This window comes from Poecile atricapillus, chromosome 6 (genome assembly GCF_030490865.1).
Source record: "Poecile atricapillus isolate bPoeAtr1 chromosome 6, bPoeAtr1.hap1, whole genome shotgun sequence".
NCBI lineage: Eukaryota > Metazoa > Chordata > Aves > Passeriformes > Paridae > Poecile > Poecile atricapillus.
The window spans coordinates 25,574,759-25,595,400 of record NC_081254.1 but is presented as its reverse complement, the minus strand read 5'-3'; the positions used below and the strand labels follow the sequence as shown (position 1 = coordinate 25,595,400).

At 40.9% G+C, this 20,642-nt stretch overlaps 1 protein-coding gene across 3 annotated transcripts in view; it reads left to right on the top strand.

Annotated features, from left to right (window-relative positions):
* The first annotated feature begins 5,433 nt into the window (after positions 1-5,433).
* Positions 5,434-20,642, top strand: part of SLF2 (SMC5-SMC6 complex localization factor 2) — a 28,571-nt gene continuing 13,362 nt past the window's right edge. For all 3 annotated transcript variants that reach the window (XM_058841545.1, XM_058841544.1, XM_058841546.1), the window contains exons 1-8: positions 5,434-5,681; positions 10,753-10,796; positions 11,243-11,412; positions 12,578-12,635; positions 13,321-14,462; positions 17,672-17,754; positions 18,688-18,798; positions 19,074-19,241. In XM_058841545.1, the coding sequence (XP_058697528.1) occupies positions 5,572-5,681; positions 10,753-10,796; positions 11,243-11,412; positions 12,578-12,635; positions 13,321-14,462; positions 17,672-17,754; positions 18,688-18,798; positions 19,074-19,241 (1,886 nt within the window). In that variant the 5' untranslated portion in view covers positions 5,434-5,571. The remainder of the gene's footprint in view (positions 5,682-10,752; positions 10,797-11,242; positions 11,413-12,577; positions 12,636-13,320; positions 14,463-17,671; positions 17,755-18,687; positions 18,799-19,073; positions 19,242-20,642) is intronic.

Sequence of the window (20,642 nt, the reverse complement as noted above, 5' to 3'; positions counted from 1 at the left end):
CGGCTTTGATTATCCTTACTGTTGATTACAGGGAATCTGTGGGTGTTAAACATTATAATCTAGCTACTAGGAGAGACCCTGAAGCACCCCGTATGCTGCCTGCTTTTCACATTATTTTGGAAACCTTAAAATTAGAAGTTAAGTTTAATAACTCCAGTACTTCTGCTATCCCTATTCAACCTGAGGCAGCACAGTCCTCTACTCCTTGCCCTTCAGCCCCAGAAGATGGTGGCCACACCATCTTGGACCCTCCCCTTCCTGCTGCTCCTCCTCTTCCTCCTTCCTCCTCTGCCAGCCACCATTTTCCGGTGTTCTCCCAAGCTGCCATCTTGCCCCAAGGCCCCTCCCATGGCTCCACCCCCACAGGCCATGTCCCCATGGAACCAGGAACCAGAACCCTGGCTCCAAAAGCCGCCATCTTATCTTGTGGCCTGTCACCTTTCTCTGCTATGGTTAAACATCTTCGCCATAACCTTGCTAAAAATAAAGCTGCTTTTATTTCAAGTTATTCTTTTTCCTCAGAAGGAGACCTTGACCCTCCTGAATCTGAGGAACTTCCACTGTGCCCCTCGGGTCCTAAAGACCATTGGGAAAAGATCCAAAAAGCTGCAGTTAAAGAAGGGGATCTAGAAGTGGCAGCAAAGTTTACTGTGGTGCCGGTACAGGATGGAAGGTGGGGAGCAAATCTGCGGTGGGAGCCATTGACTTATGGGGAAATAGAAGAGCTACATAAAGCAGCTAAAGACTATGGGAGGGAATCACCATTTTTTAATAGTTTATTTTGTGCAACCCTCACAGCTTGTGTTTTAACCCTTTATGATTTGAAGTATTTAATGACAATGCTGCTGTCACCGACACAATACACCTCATGGGAGGGAGGATGGAAAAGACTATTAAATCAGTTGTTGGTGGACTATGGGGGTAATCAAGCTTCGGCAGCATTGACTATAGATCATCTTGCCGGTGAGGGAGCACACAATCAACCTGAAGACCAAGCCACAAACCTCCTGAGGCAAGCCTTAAATGACATTAAAAATGTGGCAAGAAAGGTGCTTTTATGCAAATGCCTGATGGTGTTATAAATGTAATTAGACAACTAGGTCTATTGTGTTAACAGCAATTTAAGAACAAAGAAAAAGGATACGATTTAATGAATTGAATAGCAATTTGGTATACAAGAATACAATTTAGTAAAAGAATACAATTTAGTGAATAGATTCAGATATATATTTATATATATATATATGAATATAATTTGCCAGTAATTAAGTATGATTCAAACATGAGCAAAACCGACTGGGGAACAGAGAGAGCTTCTCCTGCTACCGCATGTACGAAACCAACTGGGGTACAGAGAGGGCTTCTCACCCTACCTTATATATAAAACAAAGCAATTCAAATTAAATTTATATACTATATGCTTATACATATTCATTAATCTTTCCTGTAAGTTTCCTCCCATTTTCAGTTCTTAAATTTTACGCCACTATACTCCACGGCGCATGCTTCACTTGTTGCTGGGGGTCTTCAGTCTTCTTTTGGTGGTCTTTGCATGAAGGCTTACACTCATCTTTGTTGTTCTCTGGATAACCTTATAGGTTGTGTGTGCGTATGAAGCATTGTGTTATGTAAGTAAGCATTATGTTCCAATAATTAGCCTTGCATTTCATAGTTAAAGCTATAATTTCAAACCTTATGCTTGAAGCCGCTCCAACTTTGTCCATCTCAAGGTGAATTCTGTCTTGAGACATTACTTAAAACTACATCCTGTATCCTATTTTTAACATGTAACATCTGTTAAGGGGTCCATCTGCCTTGTAACACTAATTCCCTTTATTGCTTTATAATAATAACTTTCCAAATAGTTACAATTTAGTTAGCATGAATCATCTCCATTTATCACAATGGCATTACACCTACACTAGACTTTGTAGAAATAAAGCAAGGGCCTGATGAGCCCTACATGCAGTTCATTGATCACTTAAGGGAAGCCCTAGAGAGACAAGTTACACATGAAAGGGCAAGAGATGAACTGGTAAAGAAATTGGCTGTATCTAACGCAAATTCATAGTGTAAAAAGGTATTATGTGCCCTTCCACCAGAGCCTGAACCAATTCTAATGCAAATGGCAGAGGCTTGCAATCGCCTCAGCACATCAGAGCACTCTGCAGCCCTACATGCTCAAGCTGTACACCAAGGACTTGCTAAAGCTTTAATGGCAAGTTAAATTCTCATGGCAGGAGAATTATTAATGTTAGTTAAAGTGAACAAACTAGGCGCTGATTAGTAAATATATATTAATGTAGTAGAATTATTATGTACAGACAGATATTTTATACACACTGTGTCCCCTTGACATATCAGTGCAGTGCTGCCAGCTTTTTGTCCAGTCAAAAAAAGGAGCTGGTGTGCTAGTTGAGTTCCATGTTACAATTCCCTTGGTGAAGCAGGCTCTGAAAAGCACAAATACTTCATAACCTTGAGATACAAACCCTCTCCACTGATTAAACTGTTATTGCAATTGAACGTGGTACCATAAATATTCTCTCCAGATGTTTACCTAAAGGAAACTTTAGTCTTCTGCTCCATAAGCTGCATGTCAAGGTATCAGTGTCTGCTTGGAGAAGGAGGTGTAAATTGGTTCCTGCAATGCACATCGGGGAGTATCTGATCTGATAACATCTGGGAATTAGTGAGAAAGGGAGAGATTCTCCAGGAAGACGGAAGGAAAGGAAACCAGGAGTGCCAAGAAATATCTGTATCTGAGCTCTACTGTAATTTGTGGCTGTGCCGAAACCACACAGCAAATTGGTGATGAATTGAACAAAGAGCAGCTGAGGCAACCCCAGCCAGGAAGCTAAGTTTGGAAGTGCCTGGAAGAGTAATCAATCTGATGAGTTTACACAGGCTTGGCTCAGACATGTTCATGTGAGGTGCTGTCATGCTTCAGGCTTTGTGCTCAGGTATATGATTCAGTCAGAGGAAACCAGCCTAAAGAAAAAAAATTACTATTCTGGTTTCAAAAGAAGTGTTTTTCTACTTTAATACACCCAGACTGCATAGCACTTCAGCAGTGCTCTCTACATGTGCAGCACAAAGAATAATGGCTGCCTATACCAGAACACTTCGACAGGAGACTGGGCTTTATTCCTTCAATCATTTACACAACTTTTTTCAGTATCCGTGTTCTCCCAGGAAAAACAATGAAAATCTTTAAACATTTCCTTTCTCTTTCTGAGCATTGACCCTGAAGTCAGTGGCACATCAGTTTGTATCTGAGAAAACCACTCTGGTCAGCTTTTCCTTCCCTACTGGGTAGTGGTGAGTGATGGCATGTGTGTGAATCTTGACAGAATGACTGAATTTAGTGTCTGGATAATGATCTGCTATTAGTAAGTTGACTACAAGAGCTTAATAAAAGGTATGCTAATAAATATTGGTTCATCTGTTCCACACAGACTTGGTCCTGTATGGGGGAAAAAGCAATCTACAACACTTAATCTCAAGGGGGTAATTTATGACAATACTGGTCTTTGCCCTTACCTGCCACTCCCTGTGGTTACTTAGCAAAACCTTCCTTTTCTGGCCTCACTGCTTGTATTTGTTTTTATTCTTGTACTTGTAGTTACAGGAGAGTTTTACAGGCCTCTGCCACTTCAGAAACCCATCCTTACTTCCCATGATAAACAGCTTCATCCTGCCATCACCAGTGCTGGAATTGGACGTTCTGTCAAAGCTGCTCTGTATTCAGCTCCTTGGTTTTCTTCTAGGAATTCTTTACGACTCCAGGTGACTTAACCCTAGAAATGTCTCAATTGCCATTTTCCATGGTTAAACTATTAAACTTGAAAGACAAGGCAAATGCTTATAGGACTTCAATTTCATCTGCTCCTTTAACGTGTTATAAAAATATTTCTGGAATCCCTGGATAACACTGGGCATGAAACTTTAACACTTTATTAATGGTACTTCATATATACACTACTGTCTTTTCAAGCAAATCTATACAACAGCAAGTTGAACTGTTCTTCATTTGTTGCTCAAGGAAGTTACACCTAGCATAAACATGGATTATTGTAGTGTTGTGCACAGTGGGTCTAGAAGTGTGTTGTCAAATAGTGGGATCCACTCCAGGAAGGTTCTTCATGAACATAATAGTCATAGGTGGTCCCTGGGACAGAGAGCTTGCAGCTGAAGGAAGAATTCGTGTAGGAGGGGCTCATTCAAGGAAGAAGAAAGATGCATGTTGTGATGGCAGCCAGTGGTTTACACTTTTGAAGCTGAGTTTAAGAGATCAGAAATTACATGGCTCAAAGCTTTTGAAAAACAGAGATTGAGGGATAGGCAAAAAGGGTGGGGTGCACAGCAGAGGGCAGACTCAGATATGCAGGTGTTCAAAACCCACTTTCTTATTTTGTCCTATGCCTCCAGTTCTGTGTTACTGTTACTTCAGCTTTGCAGCCTTTCCCTAGGCCAGCCTAAGGTAGGGTGTGAGAAGAGATCTGGGGTGGGTCACTCCTTTTCCTTTGAGTCAGTTGTCTCCTGGTGTTTCTGAATCCAAGAAAAGTATCAGGAAAACAGTGGCTTTGGTCATCTCCACTCTTAGGTAAAGTGCTAAAGAAAACCTCCAACAAAATCCCTAATACATACACACAGGGAATATCTCCTATCTGTGCAGTGCTTACTTTGAAATTTTAAAGCAACTTTTTGGTACCACTAGTTTTTACAGACTAATTATGTGAATTTACACAGAATATTACAGATAGCAGTACTGGCATTCTCTAAGCTGGCAGGTCTGGTTCTGCAGGTTGCCTAGTCCAAGATTTTGTCCAAAATGTTTGTCAGGTGGTGGTGTAGGACACGGGATTCCACTCAGGATGCCTTTTCTGGAGGAAGTCGAGGCACAGAGAGAATCTTGCACAGCAGGCTGAAGACGGGAAGGCGCAGGCTTTAGTGGTAATTTTGAAAGTTACTCCCATTCCAACTTTTTAGCCTCCCCACCTTGTCTCGCGGCTCTGGAGACGGATGCGCAGCCTGGATCTCCTTGCAGCCGCAGTGCAAGCCGCACGGCCCGCAGCTCGGTGCCGGTCCGTGGGCACTCTCCTCGCAGGACCAACTCCCCGCCAGGCGCGCCCCCGCCCGGGAGCGCGCAGGGGGCGCGCAGGGGGCGGGGCCTCGCGGGGCCCGCCCCGAGCGCACCAATCAGAGAGCGGCAGCGCGGGCGGGGGACCGGCACGAGACCAAGGCGCCAAACAAACCCTTCCTCCCTCGGCCTCCGAACGGCGCTCCCGCCTTCCGCTCCCCCAGCAACCAATCACAGCCACGATCCGGCTTCCTGTCCCGCCCCCGCCGAAAACAAGCCAATGGGAGACGCAGCTGCTGCGGCGCTCAGCCAATCAGCGTCTGAAGCATTAGGAAAAAAGGAAGAACGGAGCCCGTTAGCTCCCGCCCGTGACCTGCGGCCGTGCTGGGCGTTCCGGCCGTGTGGGGCGTTCGAGCCGCGGTCCTGGCGATGCTGTCGGGGGCGGCCGCTCCCCTTGGCCGCTCGGGCCCCCCTGGGCCGTTCTTGCTATGACCCGACCGCTCGGCGAGGGGCTGCCGTCTCCGGTCCCTCCCTTCGCCATGTCCCGCCGCCATGTTACGCCGGCGGCCGCGGGCAGAGAGGCGGCCCAGGAGTGCAGGTACCGGCGGGACGCGGGAGAGGAGCGGTCGCGGTCGTCGCCGGGCACCGGGCCCGCCTAGCGGGATGCCGGGCTGCCGGCGTGCGCCGCGGTGGCCAGGGCGGGTGGCAGGGCTCGGCTCGGCGCGGGTTACCGGGACCTCCCCGGCAGCCTGCCCCGGTGTTCCAGCCGCCAAGGGAGCCGGCGGGGGCCTCCTCATCGGAACCGGCACATGGAGCCGCTGTTCGTTGGCCGAGGGCTCTGGCAGCGTCCAAGAGTCTGAAGGGAGTGTCCAGCTAAGTTCTGGCTGGCATTTCCAGCACATCCTTCAAAACCCCGGAGCTGTCCCTCCTGTGGGCTCGCAGCTCCTGGCGTTACCCAGCCCGCCTGCGGAGCTGAGCGGCTCCAGCGCTTCGGTTCCAACCGAGAGCTTCGGGTGCCGGTTCAGCTTCCGAAGCTGCTCCGGCCGGGAGCGGCGGCTAACGGTGCTGCGGGACGCTGCCCAGTGCAAACACCGACCGTCACTGACTGCGTTTTCTGACCTGACAAACTTGTCTGCTAGCTAGAAATTCAAATTCTGCCAAAGACTTGAGGTTTTTTAGAGGCTGCCGAGTTGTTTCTTGCTGAATGAGACAAGTCATAATTTTCTTATGCTATTAGTAACATCTTAATTTGTTCAGATCCTCTGTTTTGATAGCACTGTTATTTAAATGAAGGGGATAGTGTAAAAGTAGTTAACTTTTTCATTCTTACAAGAAAGTGAAACGAAACTTTGTAATTTTGGTTTTGTTGCGGTTGAATTTTTCTATATAAATTTCCGTTTTGGCTGGTTTTGTTTTCCTATTTTGCTTTTATTTTCCTGCAGAGCTTTTTCAAGATACTCTATGTCATCAAAGATACAGTAACTTTTTGTAGCTTATTCCTATGTTAAGTGAATTTGCTATCTTGGAGCTATTGCTAGTGGTTCCAATACAGCTTTTTAAAAGGATAGTTTTTATCCAGCCAGACAACAACCAGGAACGTGGCTGTAAGCACTGACTGCTTTTACCAAATGCTCAGGGGGTTATTTTTTAAGGCAAGTGAAAGTATTTCCTCCTTCCTTCTTCCCTGCAGGCTGTGTCCTTAGTTTTGAAAGGCCTGGAAGGTCTTTTTCTTTTGTTGTGTGAGATCATGTGTATTTATGGGTTTTGCATTTTCTTTTGGATTTTTAGTGGTCTCCTTGGTGTTTCAGTCGAGCTGAGATTTCACAAAATATGGTGTGGTAGTTTTTATTTGGGATAAAAAGTCTTGCTGAATTTATATGTATTGCTGAAAAGTGTTAACTAGGGCTGTATAGTTGAGAAAGATACATTGAACAACTGTGAGTGTCATGTTAGCAAGAGTGAAACACAGTAACCTCCTACTAAAGGGTGGAGCTTCTCCTGAGAATGGTTTGTGAACAGTTATGGCCCCGTTCACGTAGAAAATCACATTTCTCTTTTTACTTTCACATATATGTGAAAAGGAGGTTGGATGGCCCAGTTATTTTTCACTTTCTTCCTTGTACTGTATTACATTCTTTCTTTTTTTTCTTTCCTCCACCCTTTGCTTTTGTCTGAAGTTCCTAGTACACTTCCTTGTCTGAGACCTTATACAGAATCTTGGCTGGACGATTCCTCACCCTTGCACTCCAAAAAGCAGGGTTACAAATGCCTTGGTGGATAAGCACCTTCAAACAAGTAGTCTAAGACAAATCACTCACCATCTCTTCATTCAAATTAAACTTGAGGGAGAAGGGAAATGCCTTCATTCCCTGTTATTTTTTACAAGGCTTTGTATAATTATGGAATAAGCAGAGTTTTTGTTACAAAGCTCTTGGATTTATAATAAAAGACAGCAAAAAATAGAGCAACATGGGAAGGTCATAAGCAGTCATTTGGAATCAGTGGCTATGGAAACAAGGACAGAGATGGCAGAAGGCCTTGGTTTTGGTTTTGTTACAAGGTGCCCTCGGAGGTCAGAGTAACTGAGGTTCTTGTTAATAGAACCCTTGGGGCAGATTAGAGAGAAAGAACACTGAATACCTGGTGTTTATATGTATATACATGTATAGGGTTTATTTTAGAATAATTTGGTTGCAGTGGAAATCAGGTATGTAGCCATTATGGTTATTATCTCTACTAATATGATAATATAAAAGTATGAAAATACCACTTAAGAAAATACATAAGGAAAAGAAAGAAAAAGCAAGGATAAGAGTAGATTGTGGAGAGATATCGTTGCAATTCTGATGTCTGCTGCTCAAAGTGATGCTTGCTGTCTTGATCAGTCAGGGATGGGGGAAGTCCCCAAAACAGAGTTCAGTGGGTTAATAGACACTCGGGTGGGAATGCCCAGGTACCTCCCTTGGAGAGGATGAATTAACAGTCTGTTGCAAGGCCCCAGAAATGAGTCTGGGGGCACTTTAGGGGTCTTTGATGGTTTATGACCCTATCTTAGACTGGTGTTTCTCATATTATGTCTTATTAGGAGGGATAAGTACCTTCAGGCCTAGGTGTGAAAATCCCAATACCTGCCTGTGTTTGGGGAGGTGTTGTTTGATACCTGAGCCATGTGTGTAAGGGAGGACATTGATGTGATAAAAAGCATTTTCCCACCTACACAGGGTCTATGCCTTATTCACCTTATCTGGCTCAAGCCCCAGCTTGTTTTGTGGCGGCCATCCTCCCGTGCTGGGTGTACAGCCTCTCCTGTCTTAGGCAGATCAGAGGTTTCAACACAGCACACAAACCCACCTCTTCTTTCCCCCTTCCATTGCAGGGTGCAAGCCTGGGCCTCAGCAATGTTGTTTGTTTGAGTCAGTGACCTTTAACATTTCTGTCCCTCACAGTTTGTCTTCAAGATTTAAGCGCAGAGGGGAATCTGGGTGGTAACTGAAGAGGAGATGTGGCCTGCCAGCAGTGCTTCATGTGCAGCATGGGGCTTTAATGGGGAAGAAAGAAGTACAGTCACTTAGGAAAATTTAGTTAGGAGGGGTTTGGAAGGATACACAGTGTGGAAAGCTGTAGGCACCGGATGGTTTTGCAGTTTGAGAGCACTCCAAGCAAGCAGCGGGTGTGTCCTGAGGAATGCGAGGTGGAGAGGGCTTTGCTGTGAGCAGGTGAGGCCAGTGTGGAGTGCAAGGAGGTCTAGGCCAGAAAAACAAATCCATCAGCAGCAATAACAGTGAATAAACCTGCATTAAAGTCTTTGGTTCTTCTGTTGAGCTGAAATATGGGGATCCTGTGTGCTGAAATTTTTCTCTTATTTGAAAGTAGCTGAGTGATGTAAGTAGCAAGAGTTGTTAGGCCGCAAGTTGAACTTGAACTACAAGGCTCTGTTGAGTAAGTCAAAGATGGATTATAGCAAAACGTGGGGCTAACAACCTGAACATTAACAGCTGTTAGACTAGACAATGTTAATGGCTTAAATATTGCTTTAAAATTAATAGCTGGAGTGGACAGCCCATAAATGATGGTACATGACCATTAACAACCATATTACAATATGGACCACAGAACCAACTGAAATTCCCCCTGAAACAGCGTAAGAGGGTGTGAATATGACCACAGAGCACCACTGGGTAGCAGAACAGTGAACCAATGAAGACTGACAAGATCCCAGACCCTAAAATCACTATTGGCCTGGACTGCTGAGTGGTTCAGATTGCCCAGGGATTTCTGTTTGTGGTTCCTTTTTTGAGGCACCAGCTTAAGCTACCACCAGGTAACTGATTTGTGCCAGTAAACTTGTCTAATGGAATTGAGATCCTAGTGTCAAAAATTTAACACTGTTGACATAGCATGAGGGAAGAGCACATGTATTTTGGCATATGTCAAAGTGAGCTGGGACAAGCTGGAGGCAGCCAGTCTTTGACAAGTAGTTTCTCTGCTTTCTTTAGTACACCAAACCTAGTTTTGTGCACTCACAGATTCTGATTACAGGTGAATTTTCACTGAGTTACAGTATCTTCAAATATCAGTGCTTGTGGGTATCCTGATTTAAGAAGTATCAGTGTGTTATAAACAGCTCTTTGTATTTCTGTATGTGCTAAAAACACAAAAGCCATGTTAGAAAATGCAAAAGTGATGGTTAAAAGCTTAGAGAGATGCAAGATTAAATCTGAATTAATTTGTGAGCAGTGGGTTCCTCTGGTCTCATTCATTCTGGGCCATTCAAAAATGGTTATGAGTCTGTGAGGACACAGTCATTTATGGATACTTGAATATATTACCTTAGATTCCAGAGTTAGTAGGTTTTGCCTTGGTTATCACTGTTGCTCAGGCAGTAACAATGTAAGAAGGTACAGAAAGACAGCAAAATGTGGAACCAACCTCTGCTGTTCCTGCAACAACATGAACAGTTGTTCTCACATCAATACTTTGTTTGAACTTCGAGACACTTCCAAAATGCTGTATAGTCTTAAAGTCATTAGCAAACTGTGTGGAAGAAGATGAAGATACCAAGTTCACAGATTCTGATGTATTTTGTTGTTCAAATTGCTCATTGTTCAGCCAATCTGCCCTATTTTTCAAAGTGATATTCATCAGTGGAGAAAGCCTTGGTGTTCTCAAGTCCCAGTTGTTTTTGTCAGAGGAAAAAAATTCTGATTTAAAGCTAATAATTATCTTGTAGGGGGCTGTAGGCTGCTGTCTCTGTTGGAAGCCAGGTGAGATGCTAACTTGGGTTAGCAGCTCAGAGTAATAGTGGACATGGGGAGGTTGTTAATGTCATCACATAATGTGCTGCACACACCTAGAATACTGAATGCAGGTGAGGTCAGTCCCATTCAGGAAAATTTAGTTTAAGGTAAAACGGTGCTTAAGATTTACATGGATTATAAAGAAAACAGTTTCAGTGAGGAAATTGTCAGGTTAACTTCATTAGCCAAGCAGAATGAAGGCTAGAAGGTGAAGAGGATGATGATGTTTTTTCTGATTTATCAGAAATAAGAGCTGCTGGCATTAAAGAAAATCTGTAGAAATAATTTACAGTATTTTAATTATATAACAGTTACCAAATGGGCATTTAGGTGTTGTTCTTTTAAAATGATAAAGTTATGTTTTCTCTTTAGAAACCAGATGATTACGGATTTCTTCAAACCAGTTTTAAGTCAAGGTAAATATGTTTTTTTTTAAGTGGAAGACATTTATATGAATTTTAATTGTGTAAGTGTGCAGAATGGTTGTCCAATCTCATTCCATATTGGAGCAGCAACATAATGAGTATAACAAATACATCAAAATGAGCACATTTAAATTTTTTCTAATAATATAAATGAAAATATCTATTTCCTATTTCATTTCTTTAAATAGTGATGTAACTATTATTTCAAGTTATGCCTCATGCTTAAGCCAGATTGTTTATAACAACTGAAGCTGCATCATAGGTCATGTGATTCTTTGCATAGCAGTAGCAAAACTGGATGGTTAAGTTAATTAATTTTGGATTACATGTGGTAGAGAAAGAAAATACCAAGTAATACACTATAATGAGGTTTGTTTTGTCTTTTTTTTTTTTCTTCCAGTATCATTTTTGTGAATAATTAGTGTTTTCTCTCCTAGACCATGGCCATAAAGACAGAACTGTGCTGTCCTCACCAGACAAAGGAAATGTAAAAGATGAAGGAATGGGACTGTCAGTTTTATGCACTGAAGGTTTTGAAAAGAATTCATCTTCCCCAAAGAAGGTCAGAAGAGAAAGATGCCAGACTAAACACCAAATAAGTCCTGTGGTAGGTGTCTTTTGGAAAAGAATTGAGGAAAAGGACAGTGTGAACATGTCAGAGAATGGCAGAGTGTTCAGGCCCCTGGCTTCGCTGTACCCAAAAGTTGTGGTTCAGAAACTCTTTGTTGCTGCAGTGTCTCACATGTGTTCGTTGACCAAAAAGGAAAAGACTGCCTAGCCAGAACAGGGAAGAAATGACAAGTGTCTGGGTGTAAGGAGAGCACCATTATCTTATGGAAATAGTTGAGAAGAGAAGAATGACTGTATGGACCTCACAGACTCCAGCTCAGACTCTGACAAATGGGTTTCGCCTCCAGAAGCTGATATTTGAAAAGCCTGGGCTGGAAATAATGGCACTGTGAGTGTCACATCTCTGTGCTCAAGCCAGATTTCCCCACTGCCCTGCTCTCCTACTGATTCTGCATTTAGGTTGTCACTGGAAGCTCTCTGCAGAGAAAGGGAATGGGAGAAGCAGAAATTGAAACAATCTTAGCCACATTCTGTAAAGCCATTCTAAGGAACAAATGTTTTGCATCAGGTGTTTTTAAGAGAGTTATTAAAGATGGAAATCACTGACCCATCAAACGTAGCAGAAGTTTATGTTCTTTTGCTATTCCTTTGGAAGCTTTAAGTCATGCTTGGGTAAGCTGGTTCTTATTAATTTTACAATCTGGTCCTTAATCATTTTACAGTCAGTGAAAAATCCTGTTTTAAAAGTAGGGGAGATATTCTGGGCTAGATGCAAGCATAGCAATGCAATAGAAATTGTAACTTGAAATTGTGTTTTGTAGAAAAAGATGCCTTTATCTTAAATGCCTGATAACCTTGTGTTTTACAATGTGGCTTAGGGAGCACACTGGCAAGTTTCTGCTATTTAGAAGTTGTAGTTAATAGCAGTTCAGATATATGCATTTAAGACACAGTATTTAGATAGAGATGGGAGTGGTCCTATTAAAAATATAGTATTTAATTACAGGTTGCTTTTAATCTGAAGAAAAAAATTATGATTTGGGTTCTGGAGAGTTCTTTGCAGCTGTGTTTTAAATTTTTCTTGAAATGAGGTCTATTAACATATTTCTGGGGGTGTGTCAAACTAAGTCTGTGCTGGATTCAACACTGGTTTTAAAAAGTATACAATTAACTTTTTTTACTCCCTCTGTCTTTATTTTTAGGGAAATGGATGTCCTATTAGAAAAATAATGCCTTTTGGTTCAAGGGAGACTGCCTCAGGTAAGAGCATTGCTGTTATTATAGAATTAATGAATCAGTCAAATTCATCACTTCATGTCTCTTTTTAATGGCTTTTTTTCCTTGAAATTTTTTTAAATTTTCTTTTACTAAAACAATATTTGCTGCTGAATAGTCGATGGTATTTCTAATACATGGCAAATTTGAAGAGTTTTAAAAGTAATTTAGTATTTTAGTGTAAAACACATTAATTATAACTTAATTAAAATTTGTGATATTTCATTTCTTAAAACCTTGATCCCAGATTATTTTTATGGTTTCTCTTGCGCTTTGAATAATCCACGTTTTCTGTGGTGGTTAATAAATTGTGCCTTTCAGTTTAATCCAGGAAGAATTTTCTTGTTGAACCAACCACTAAAGTTGAGCTGGTATTTTTGTTGCTTTTTGACCTTTTTAACCACATAATTTTGTTCTGTGGGTGGTAGAATGGAATCTAAAAAGCTTGAGGTAGGTCAATAGGGAGATTAAAATTTAAAAAGAAAAGAAAGGATGTCTATGGCTGTGGAAACCCATCAGACTCTTTGCTGTTCTAGTTGACTTAAAAAACAGGAGTTAGTTTTTAAATGGAAAGCTGTTACATGTTTGATTTCTAAAACTAAGATTGTTACTATTTTGATTTTTTTAGAAGTGATAACTGTGTTTTATTTTTTTCTCCGACACTTCACAGATGACCCATCTCAACCAAGGCTAACACAAGTTTTGGAACATGAGGCATCTACTCCACATGCATTTAGAACATCATCTGAGATGGCCTCTGGTGCACCAAAGAGCTCAGCTGTTCCTTCACACTTCCTTAAGGTGTCCTTTGGGCTGTCCAAATCAAGAGACTCTCCTGGGAAAAGAAAACACACTGCCATGGGTGTGGATGTAGATAGTTCGGATCAATCTGAAGTGAATGACCCTGCTTTTAGTAGACCATCTTCAAAATGCAAATATAGGAGGTGTGACTTTGTAAAAAATATCTTTTTAAAGTCTCCTCATGATGATGTTCTTCAGCTCAAAGAGCCTGCTGCCCTGTCTAGACATGATTTGACTTTTTCAGAGGAATTCCTCAACTCAAGCAATGAAAAGGAGAAAAATAATTACTCCTCTGTAGGTTTGTCATCTTCATATTCTGCACACAGTCCTGCTAAAAATAACCACATTTCTGTTGTGGATACCAAAGAGAATCAATTGCAGCTGGCTAACTCATGCTTTTTCTTGGAAAAGTCCCTTTCTTTTTCTCAGGAAAAAAGTACTGTCTTGCCTTCTCCCCAGCATTTAACACAAACAAAAGGCGTGAAATCCCCTCTTCAGTTTGCTGGTTTATCTCAGGTATTGGATGCTAAGAAAGAGCAAGATAAAAGACCAGAAAGACATGAATGGAATAAAGGATACAGTATTCAACCCAGCAACAATTTTTCAAACACAATTAATGGCATTTCTGAAAATACTCCTGATTCTTGTAGAGTGGAAATCCCTGGGACGTTTGGACTGTCCCCAGAGACCGGTAAAGGTGTTCCCCCTTCAGTGCTTTTGACTGAGTCTTTCACGGACAGTGATGATGAGTCTTCACAAACCTCAGGAGAGCTAGAAGTTAAAAGGAACTTTACACACAAGTCCAAGCTGAACAGAAAATGGCAAAGCAGCTCTGAGAGTGAAGATGACATTTTGGAATCCATTCTAGATGATGATGATGAAGAAGAAGAAGAAATTTTAATGCCGCTGCAAAAAATTCTCAGTTCAAGTCTCAAGCCAGAGTCAAGAACTCTGGAAGACTCTTTTGACAGTGTTTCTCAAGACACTGTAACTCCATTACTGAAGCTTCATGTAAGTTGGCTAAAAACAAAAAAAAGACATTCTTTCAAGTATTCTTTTATGGATGTTATTTGCAAGAAAAATAATATAGATTTTAGCACAGTACAAGGCCCAATAGGTGCTAAGTTATTACCCCATATTTCAAATTTTAGGAGAATGAAATTTTATATACCCCCAAAACACAGTCAGAGGCCCAGCTGAATGGAGATATCTCATACTCAAGAATCAAATTGCCTCCAACCTTACCTGTTCCATCTGGCACATACAGACAGCAACTTGTTCGGTTGTGCTAGTGATCTAATTTCTGCTGTTTAGCTCAGTTTTAAATAACAAGCTACTCTAGCAGATAAGATGTCCATGTTCAAGTACGTCTTCCACTACCATGCAGGGCACAAACCATGACTGTGTCTTCTAAGAAAATTGAATAAGCCTTGTAAACTCAGTCAAGTTTTTGTCTAAGTGTGCCAGTAGAACTCTTGCTAACAGTAGTCAGGATGTGTGTGACTGATTGGTAATAGTTACTTTACATTAATTTCAGTCAAAATTGTATTCTGCACCAACACTCAGTCCCCTCTTGCTGATTGTCATTAGCCCATTAAAGCTACAGCAGAGTGTAATGAGATAGCAGATGATCAGCTTTGTTATGTTGTATCTTTATATTATTTTCTCCCTTATTTGTAATGCATGATAATTCAGAATTACTTGCCTGCAAAACTGCTTACTTGGCTTAAGGGTCCTGTGTTTTACAGTTACAGTGTAGGTGGAGCAGGGATGTGCTTGTTAACTGTGCTTGTCCTGGGAATGTCTGAGAAAGATGGTTTATACTGCCAGATTGATTTAGCTCTATCCCTTCTGGTTGTTTCTAGGAGTTCTGGGGTTTTTTCCCTGCCTAAAGTTGGGAGGTTATTTTTAGAAGATGTGTGCAGTCTAATGTTTTTATTTTCCTAGTCAGGTAAGATTTTCATGAGCTGAAGTTAACTGGAGGAAATTGATGTAGATGTACATTCAGAGATCTGTGTGCTAGGCTCCAGTCATATATCCTTGACACAGTCTGTGATTGTCAGAGATCTGTGTATGAGTAAGTGTGGTGTTTTCTTTGAGGTCGTACTTCATGGAAATTTGAAGTATTTTAGGATTTTAAAAAGTGGAATGAATTCTGATCACAAGGGATAGATGACATCTTTGAATCCCTGTGTATAGGATACTATGGTGATGAATTTGTCTGTTTTTAAAAATTAGTTCATTTGTTCAATAAGAACTTGTCAAATAGGTAGTGATTTTGAAGTTTTATTGTAAAATAATGTTTTAATAGGGAAGGGACCTAGCTGCAGCAGGTCTTAGTGTGGCATTCCTGACAGTGCAGGTTGAAAATGGCTTTATTATTTAAACAAAGATTTTTGTACTGAGCCTGGCTGGGTTGGAATTAATTTTCTTAATAACAGCTGTATGGTGCCATGTGTTTCAGACAAATCCAGTGTTGATAATAGACCAGTCTTCTACCTGTTGTGGAGCAGTACTTGCACAGCATCAAGGCTTTGTCTTCTTCCCATGCTGCCCCCCTAGAGTAGACAAAAAGCTGTGAGGGAACAGAGCCTGGAAAGCAGACTCTGGATGACCAAAGGGCTATATTCCATGCCACATAATGTCATACTCAGCAATCAAAAAACCAAGTTGGGGGAATTGGTCTGGCTTGTAGCCATTGCTCAGAGTGTAGCTGGGCATCCTTCTGCTTGTCAGAGGTGTTGAATGACTGCCTTTTGGATTGCTTTTTCTTTTCTCACTTATGCCTTTTCCCTTGTTAAACTGTTGTTATCTTAAGGCATGAATTCTCTTGAATTTGCTTCTCTTGCTTTTCTTTTCACTGCCCTGCACCACTGTCTGGGGAAATGACCAAGCTGTGTGGTGCTTAGCTGCTGCCTGGGGTCAGCCCATCACTAGTTTCTGGAGTGGAAAACGAACAGCAGCATACCTGTGTAAATTCTCTCTTCTGCCTCCCCTTTCCTCATGCTTTTCAATCTCTGATAGGGTTTATTTATTGACTGAATTACTATCTCCATGTGCAGATGTTGAGCAGCCGTAATTATTTAATCTGTTCTTATGATTGTGCAGTCAAGAGTGTTATAGATCAGACTTGTATGGTTTCATATGTATTTCACAATCTTGGCCAACATGACTATCTGATTAATGGTTAAGCCTGATAAACACACACAGCCTAGATCAAATGCTTGTGGGACATGTGTGTGACCACAACATCTGGCTGGCCTGTTCCGGATTTAATTGATGGCCAAGTAAGACAAAACAGTTAAGAGCTGTCCAAACACTTCCACGACTGTGATTTTTGCATATACCCACAGTCTTCTTTTGTTAGAAAGGGCATATGTGTACATTGAAATAAAGTTTTGATTTCTCAGTTCTTCAACAGTTACTTGACAGATATTAACCAAATATAAAATAACCTAAGAAGTCTTCAGCTTTCCTACACAATTTCCCCCACAAAGACATGCTGCTTGTTTGTTACATTTAAAAGGTGACTGTATATTAGGGTGGTGTCAGAAGAGCTGTGCTTGTCCAAAGAATAGAATCATGGCCATAAAATATTTCAAATCTGTTGTATGCTACAAGATGAATAAAAGACTGGCTACTGAAAAAACAAGCCACTAGCAAAATTTGTTAAAATTTTGTGTTGTTCTGTTTATTAGCTCCTTAATTTGGTTTTGTATTGGGATTTTGATTGGAAGTTTTGTTTTGTTTGATTAATTTAGAGATGATTTAGCAAACACTGGAATTTTGCCGTCTAGAGACTCTGAAAGTAAAAAAAAATTAGTAATTTTTGGAGGTTCTTTGTCTCATGCACAAGAATGGGGATTCCTGGGGTCTCAGTGGATGATAATAATAGTAAAGTTGTGAGGTTAGAAGCTTCTGATGGTAATGCTCTTTGTGAAGGTTAGCCCCAGACATGCAGAGACTTGCTTCACTGTTCAGATCCATTGTGAAGCAGTTATTTCTAAATTAGTCACTGAGAGAGATTTGATCATTATGTAAAATTGTCAAGGGACTGAGAAACCTAAATGGATAATCTTTCTGTTTTGCAGGCTCTCCGTTAGGTTTATATCTGCATATAAAATATCATTAAAATTGGAAGAGGTTTCTATTTTGATTATTGTCTAATAATGAATTGATGGCTTATGGTGTTTTTAAATGTCTTACTGTTTCATTTACAGCTTTCTAAGACTCCTATTTTAAGCAAGGTGTCATATGTGAACAGCTTAGATCATCTCTTGAAGGAGAAAGAAGAATCTAGAAGGTGTGTTTCTTAAAGCTGGTTTGAAAAACGTGGGATGGTGTTGTAGAAGCTTGGATTTGCCTTGTCTCCCCAGAACTGATGGAGTTTGATTAGCAGCAAGCTAAGCTTTGCCTGCTGATGCCACCAACATACAACTGAACTGACAGGACCTACAAGTGTTGCTTAAATGGTAAAAGCTGAATGACAGGCTCCTTCCAAGCAACAAGGAATGATTTGTGATACATCTGTTTACCCCTGAAGAGCCAGGCTAAATTTACTGTTGCCTTTGTTTTAGGTCAGCAAGCCAGCTAGCAGCTGCTGGTCAGGCATGAAATAGAAATATTTATGTAGACTGACTATAGTAGTTTTTTTTAAAGGCATTTGTAGCTCAATATTGGTTGCTGAATTTTGCAGGCTGTTGTTGTCTGAGTAGTTACACAGGTCAGTGAACAGAACTAATGAGTATTCTTACAAGAGATCTTTTGGGTAGGAAGTAAAATTGATTTATGTGTTAATAGCAAGTGGTGGTGATGGGTATATGTGTTTAACTGCTTATGTGATTAACTGTTTTGATTAAAGAATTTGACCCTGGTAACTATGGGCTGACTCCTGTAACTATTGATGTTTAATAAATAAAATATTTGTTTGGTGATTAGAAAAAAGTAAACATTCAGCCACAAGATCACAAGTTTTGTGCAATTACAAAAACTTTATTGGAGGTTGGTTGAGTATTTGTGTCTGACAAACCAGTGATTGATTGTGCTGTTGGAAATTGATTAGGTTTTGCGAACCATTCACTTTGCCTTGGGTTTCACACAGATGCAATGTCCACATGGTTTTACCATGTGTAGCTGGCTCCTGACTCCAGGATTCACATTCAGAGCTTGCATTTTGTTGATTTTGTTGTAAATATTAAATGGTGATGATAATGCTCTGCTGCTGCTGTTCTTTCAGGTTAGAGGAAATAGAGAAACAGTTACAGGAAGATATAGAAAGAGATGACAATGCTTTGGGTGAAGAAAATGAGGACAATGCCAGTGGACACGATCTCTCGGAAGAACACAGGTCTTTGCAACCCCACAACTAATTAAATCTTGATCTTTGCTTTTTTAGCCTTTTTTTCCCCCCTAACCTCTCTCTGTTTCCAACAATTGTTAGTATGTTTAATGAGAACCATTTTAAAATCTTTTGGGGTTGGATGGATTTCCTTGAGTGCAACTGTATTCTAACAATTCAGCTTTCACATAAGACTGATGTGTTTATCACCTGCAAATTACATTCTCAAGCAGCAAATAGCTTCTCAGTGTTTGAATTGATATAAGCTGTTTTGAATTTTACAGGGCGTTTATAAAGAGATTTTCAGTAGTAACTTATGTCATACCTGACAAACATCCTGGAGAAGATTTATTTGATTTATCAGCTGCTGGGAAAATATTCACTCAACATAACCTTGACTTGAGGAATTTTCACTTTGTCCCTCAAAATCGTATAGAATATTTGCTTCTTAGGTAAGAATATACTCTTCACTTTGTTGTGTTTATTTGTACAATTTTCCTTTTATTTTTAACAATTTTAAGGTACTATTTAATCTTTGCATGCAAATGGATTCTGTCTTAGTAAATAGGCAAGACTGACTCTCTTTCCCTGGAATTTTCCTTTCCAAGTTAACATTACAGGACAGTAAATTGTAATTTGAAGCTTCCTTCTTTCCTCCTCTGGAATTCTTGAAAAACTTTTAAAATGAGACATTAGGAAAACCATCTGTTCTGTCCTCTTCCATATTTCTACCACATGGGGCTATTGTTGATAACCTTACCAGTTTGTGGAAGTCAAATGTAGAAGTGAAACATTACAATGAACACAAGCTTAACTATCTGCAGACTGAAAGACCTTTGTGGTTATCTATTTGTGACCTTCTAGTGTTACATTATGTCTGCTGATAGACTTTTCGTGCTTCCTCCTGGATGGGCCTGGCACTTGAGGCTCCATCTGATGAGAATTGCAGAGGGTCAGGATCTCTGACATCTGTTAGATTCAGTCACTGAGCCACCAGAGTGTGTGTGTGTACATAAACAACTGCTCTGTAACCCAGAGGCATTTCTGCTCTATATTTACGAGGCTGTTGCACTACTAATAGCTGGACAAATACTTGCCTAATGCCACAAGTGTAAATCCTGAAAATTTCTAGTTATTTCATTTGGTATTTTATTCCAAACATGCATAAGAGGAACTTAGAGAGTTCAGTTACTCTCAAAGGATTTTATATACGTGTGTATGTGCAATTGTGGGTGTGAAGAGGAGGAGAGTGACTTTTCATCTCTTGAGGAAGTGGTGTTTGTGATACGCTCCTTTGGCTTCAAGCCTTTCTATTACTATGTTTTGGAGATCACAAGGGTATGAGCTTCAAAAGCATCTTGTAAATCAGTGACTGGAGGAATGAGAATTAAACTGATCATCCTTTACAGAAGGCAATTATAATTTAATTGCTTATGCATTCAGCCAGTTGGCACAGCTGGCACATACCAACTGCCCAGTTGGCGCATGGAGGCTTTACCAGTCAGGCAGGTAGAGGGGTATATGTAAGAGTTAGGACATAGATCTCTTGCCAGAGTTACCTGAGCGAGAGGATAGAGAGGAGAGCGAGAGGATAGAGAGGAGAGCGAAGAAGGGTATGTGGGAAACTGGATATCTTTAATTCAGCTGCTTATGACATCCCTAACTTTCTAAAGAATAATCATAAAATATCCTGAGTTGGAATGAACCCACAAGGATCATCAAGTCCAACTCTTAAGTGAGTGGTCCGTACAAAGTTTGAACCCATGAAGTTGGTGTTTTCAGCACCCTGCTTTGACCAACTGAGCTTATCCTGGTGACTAAAGCTACAATAATTCAGTAACAGCAATGGCACA